Below are 3,424 nucleotides of genomic sequence, written 5' to 3' on the forward strand. Positions count from 1 at the left end.
GACGTATGGGAGCCACCGCACATTTTAGGCAGTGCATGCAGCACCTACCCGTGGTGAAAAATGTCCTGCCATCTCATTTGATGCCTCATCGTTTTCTCTTCCATAATAAGTGGCGAGTGCAAGCCAAAAATGATCGGTTTATCGCCGTTGACTGTTTCTTTTCCTCCCTATGTTTCTCTTTCCCACCGTAAAAAAAGCACCATGGTACTTATTTTTATTGGTATTTCAAATTCAGTCTTTTTAATTTTAATTTTATTATTTTTATCAATTTTTTTTTTGTTAAGGTTTTTTCTTTTCAATTGAATCCTTGATTTTTAATTTGTATATATAATATGTTTCTTTCCATGAAAACAGCTACCTATAAAAAATCAAATCTAGTCAACTTCAACTAAACCTATACATAGATTGCTTGATTTGGATAAAAGATGAGAAAGCAACATAAGAACTTGACAAATCTTTGTGAGAGATTCACAAATTTGGATCCTTTGTTCTTTTGAAATTTTTTATCACACATGAATAATCAATTAACAAGTTCATGAATAATGGTTATGAGTTTTATATGTGGCTATGGTTGATGGTTAATGTGAAAAAGGAAGAGAGACGGATGCTAATTTGCGAGGATAATATGCCAGCCAACAAAGGAGAGCGAGAAAAATGAATTGATCTCGTAAACTACAGGGACTAAAGCATAATTCACTCTATAAATAAACTCCAATGGGGGCCTGAGTTTGGCCGGGCGTGAGGCCTCCCTTACGGACCTCTCTCTCTTCAGCAGTCGTCAACCCTTCAGGTTCTCTCTCTATCCATGTATGTTTATTATTACGAAGAAGCAGAGTTTTAAGATTAGAAATAATAGTAATGAACTGTTTGAAGCATTGATTTTTGTATATTGTTTGATTCTTTCAACACAGAAAACAACAATCAAGAATTGGAAATTTCGTTTATTTTTGCCATTATTTATTTCTAGACTGAAACACCCTCTCCTCTCTGTAAAAAAACAAACCAAACCCCAAGAACTATGGAGGCTGCGGCTGTAAACACTAACCGCAAAACCTCAAAACCTCAGTTTGAATCAAGCTTCGACTCTCAGGATATTTCCCCATCAGCTAGACTTCTCTTTGAAATCATAACAAGACCCTCATCTCATGATATTGAATCTGCACTCTCCTCCACTGGAATCCCACCCACTCATGATATTGTGCATGAAGTCCTCAAACTTTGCCACGAAAATGCCACTTCTGCAATCGCATTCTTTCGCTGGGCTGGCAGGACCCACAAGCTGACCTCATACGCCTGGAATTTGATGGTGGACTTACTAGGCAAGAACTGGATGTATGAGCCCATGTGGGATGCAGTTCGTACGATGAAACAAGAAGATATGTTGTCAATGGCAACTTTTGTTTCTGTTTTTGGAAGCTACTGTATGGCTGGTAAATTTAATGAGGCTATAATGAGTTTTTATGTTATGGATAAATATGGTGTTCAGCAAGATGTTGTCGTGGTGAATTCGCTTTTGACCGCCATTTGCCACGAGGAAAATCAGACAGCAAAGGCGTTGGAATTTTTCGACAAAATTAAGCTGAAAATCCCCCCCAATGCGGATACTTTTGCTATTTTGCTGGAAGGATGGGAGAAAGAAGGTGACGTGGCCAAAGCCAAGACTACATTTGGTGAGATGGTGATTAAAGTTGGTTGGAGTCCAGAGAATATGTCAGCATATGATTCTTTTTTGACAACACTTGTTCGTGGGTCGCAAGCAGATGAAGCTGTCAAGTTCCTTCGGGTGATGAAGGGGAAGAATTGCTTGCCAGGTTTGAAATTTTTCTCTAATGCTCTTGATATGCTTGTTAAGCAGAATGATTCTACCCATGCCATCCCTCTGTGGGATATAATGGTGGGTAGTGGTTTGTTGCCTAATTTGATCATGTATAATGCAATGATTGGCTTGCATTGCAACAACAATGATGTTGACAATGCATTTCGGTTGCTTGATGAGATGGTTTTCAATGGAGCTTTCCCAGATTTTTTGACCTTCAACATAATTTTCCGATGTTTGATCAAGAACAAGAAAGTTCACCGAGTAGGCAAATTCTTCTACGAGATGATAAAAAACGAAAGCCCTCCAACACATTTTGATTGCTCTGCAGCCATTATGACATTGATTGATGGTGGTGACCCTGAAATGGCAATTGAGATTTGGAACTACATAGTTGAGAACCATGTCTTGCCTCTTGATGGAAGTGCAAATGCACTTCTCATTGGGTTTTGTAATTTAGGAAGGATGTCACAGGTGAGGCGGTTTGCAGAAGATATGCTTGATAGAAGAATAAATATATATGAATCAACTATGAAGAAGTTGAAGGACTCTTTTGATAAAACAGGTAGACACGGAAGAGACAAGTATGATTGTCTCATTAGAAGATGGAAAGCTCCCTAGATGTCATGCTGTATGTTTCCTTTTTTTATTTATCCTTTCTGGTACTGTTAAACATGTGGCAGTCCTTCCCAGAAAGACTTTGACGCAAGCTGATTCTTCTGTTTCTTCTTGCCTTTGCTTTTGCATCTGCTAGTAATATAAGATCCTTCCATTGCGACAACCTTTTGTTCTGGTATATAAGGTTCGTCTATTGTCTTTCGCTCTTTTATAACATCTGCACTTGCCTTTCAAGTTTTATATCATCTGCACTTGCCTTTCAAGTTTGTTTTTGACTGTAAATTCCTCAGTCACTCCTCATGTTTGATTCCAATGTTTTTAGTTAGCAATTGTTTATGATTTCTGCCTAAGCTAGGATTTCTGATCCAAAGTTATATAAAATGCATGTTTGTTTAATGAATTTTTGGAGTTTTCGAGTCATACCAGTTAATTTGGCTTGATGAGTGTGGTATGCAGTGTCTGAGCTTCTTTCTTGGTATGTTATGTTTGCATACCTTTCCTTCCTGCGATCCATGTATTTGTTTATTCACTACATTTCTCAGAAGTTATTTTAAGGTAAGACCATTGGGTTTCTTTTGGAAGTTGAAGGGAAAATCAGCTGGGTTTCTTAACACTCAATATGTTTCATCTATATCAAGTTTGGACTGATTGCCTTTGGTTTCCTTCTCCTATGCTAATATTCATTTCTTGTGTCATTACCTTTGTTTTTCTTCACTTGGTCCTAAAGCATCTGTTTCAGATATCAGGTACCACAATAATGGGTTCTCCAATTGACCAGTGAATATTACTGAAAAATAAATTGTGATTTTTGAAAATAGCCGATTCAACATGGGAACAGTGTTGGGACACTCACCCCTATTGGACACTGATCTCCAAGTCTTGTAACATAAGCGGCAATGCATAGCATGACCATGAATGTGATTTGAATTGCATGATGGCTGAGTTAGGTCTTGTCTAATCATGTCAATCTATTTTACATGAATGGTAAAA

General features: G+C 37.8%; 1 protein-coding gene across 2 annotated transcripts; it reads left to right on the forward strand.

Moving 5' to 3' along the window:
- Positions 1 to 495: 495 nt before the first annotated feature.
- Positions 496 to 2,597, forward strand: LOC7478184 (pentatricopeptide repeat-containing protein At1g71060, mitochondrial). 2 transcript variants are annotated; one of them, XM_024596832.2, is made up of 2 exons: positions 496 to 807; positions 912 to 2,597. In XM_024596832.2, exon 2 carries the CDS (start codon positions 1,019 to 1,021, stop codon positions 2,435 to 2,437), a length of 1,419 nt encoding a protein of 472 aa, XP_024452600.1. In that variant the 5' UTR covers positions 496 to 807; positions 912 to 1,018; the 3' UTR covers positions 2,438 to 2,597. The 2 variants fall into 2 exon arrangements, with proteins under 2 accessions (XP_024452600.1, XP_002303222.1); XM_002303186.4 differs by having other exon boundaries at positions 498 to 790.
- The last annotated feature ends 827 nt before the right edge of the window (positions 2,598 to 3,424 follow it).

The sequence above is a fragment of the Populus trichocarpa genome, chromosome 3 (assembly GCF_000002775.5).
Source record: "Populus trichocarpa isolate Nisqually-1 chromosome 3, P.trichocarpa_v4.1, whole genome shotgun sequence".
In the NCBI taxonomy this organism is placed as follows: domain Eukaryota; kingdom Viridiplantae; phylum Streptophyta; class Magnoliopsida; order Malpighiales; family Salicaceae; genus Populus; species Populus trichocarpa.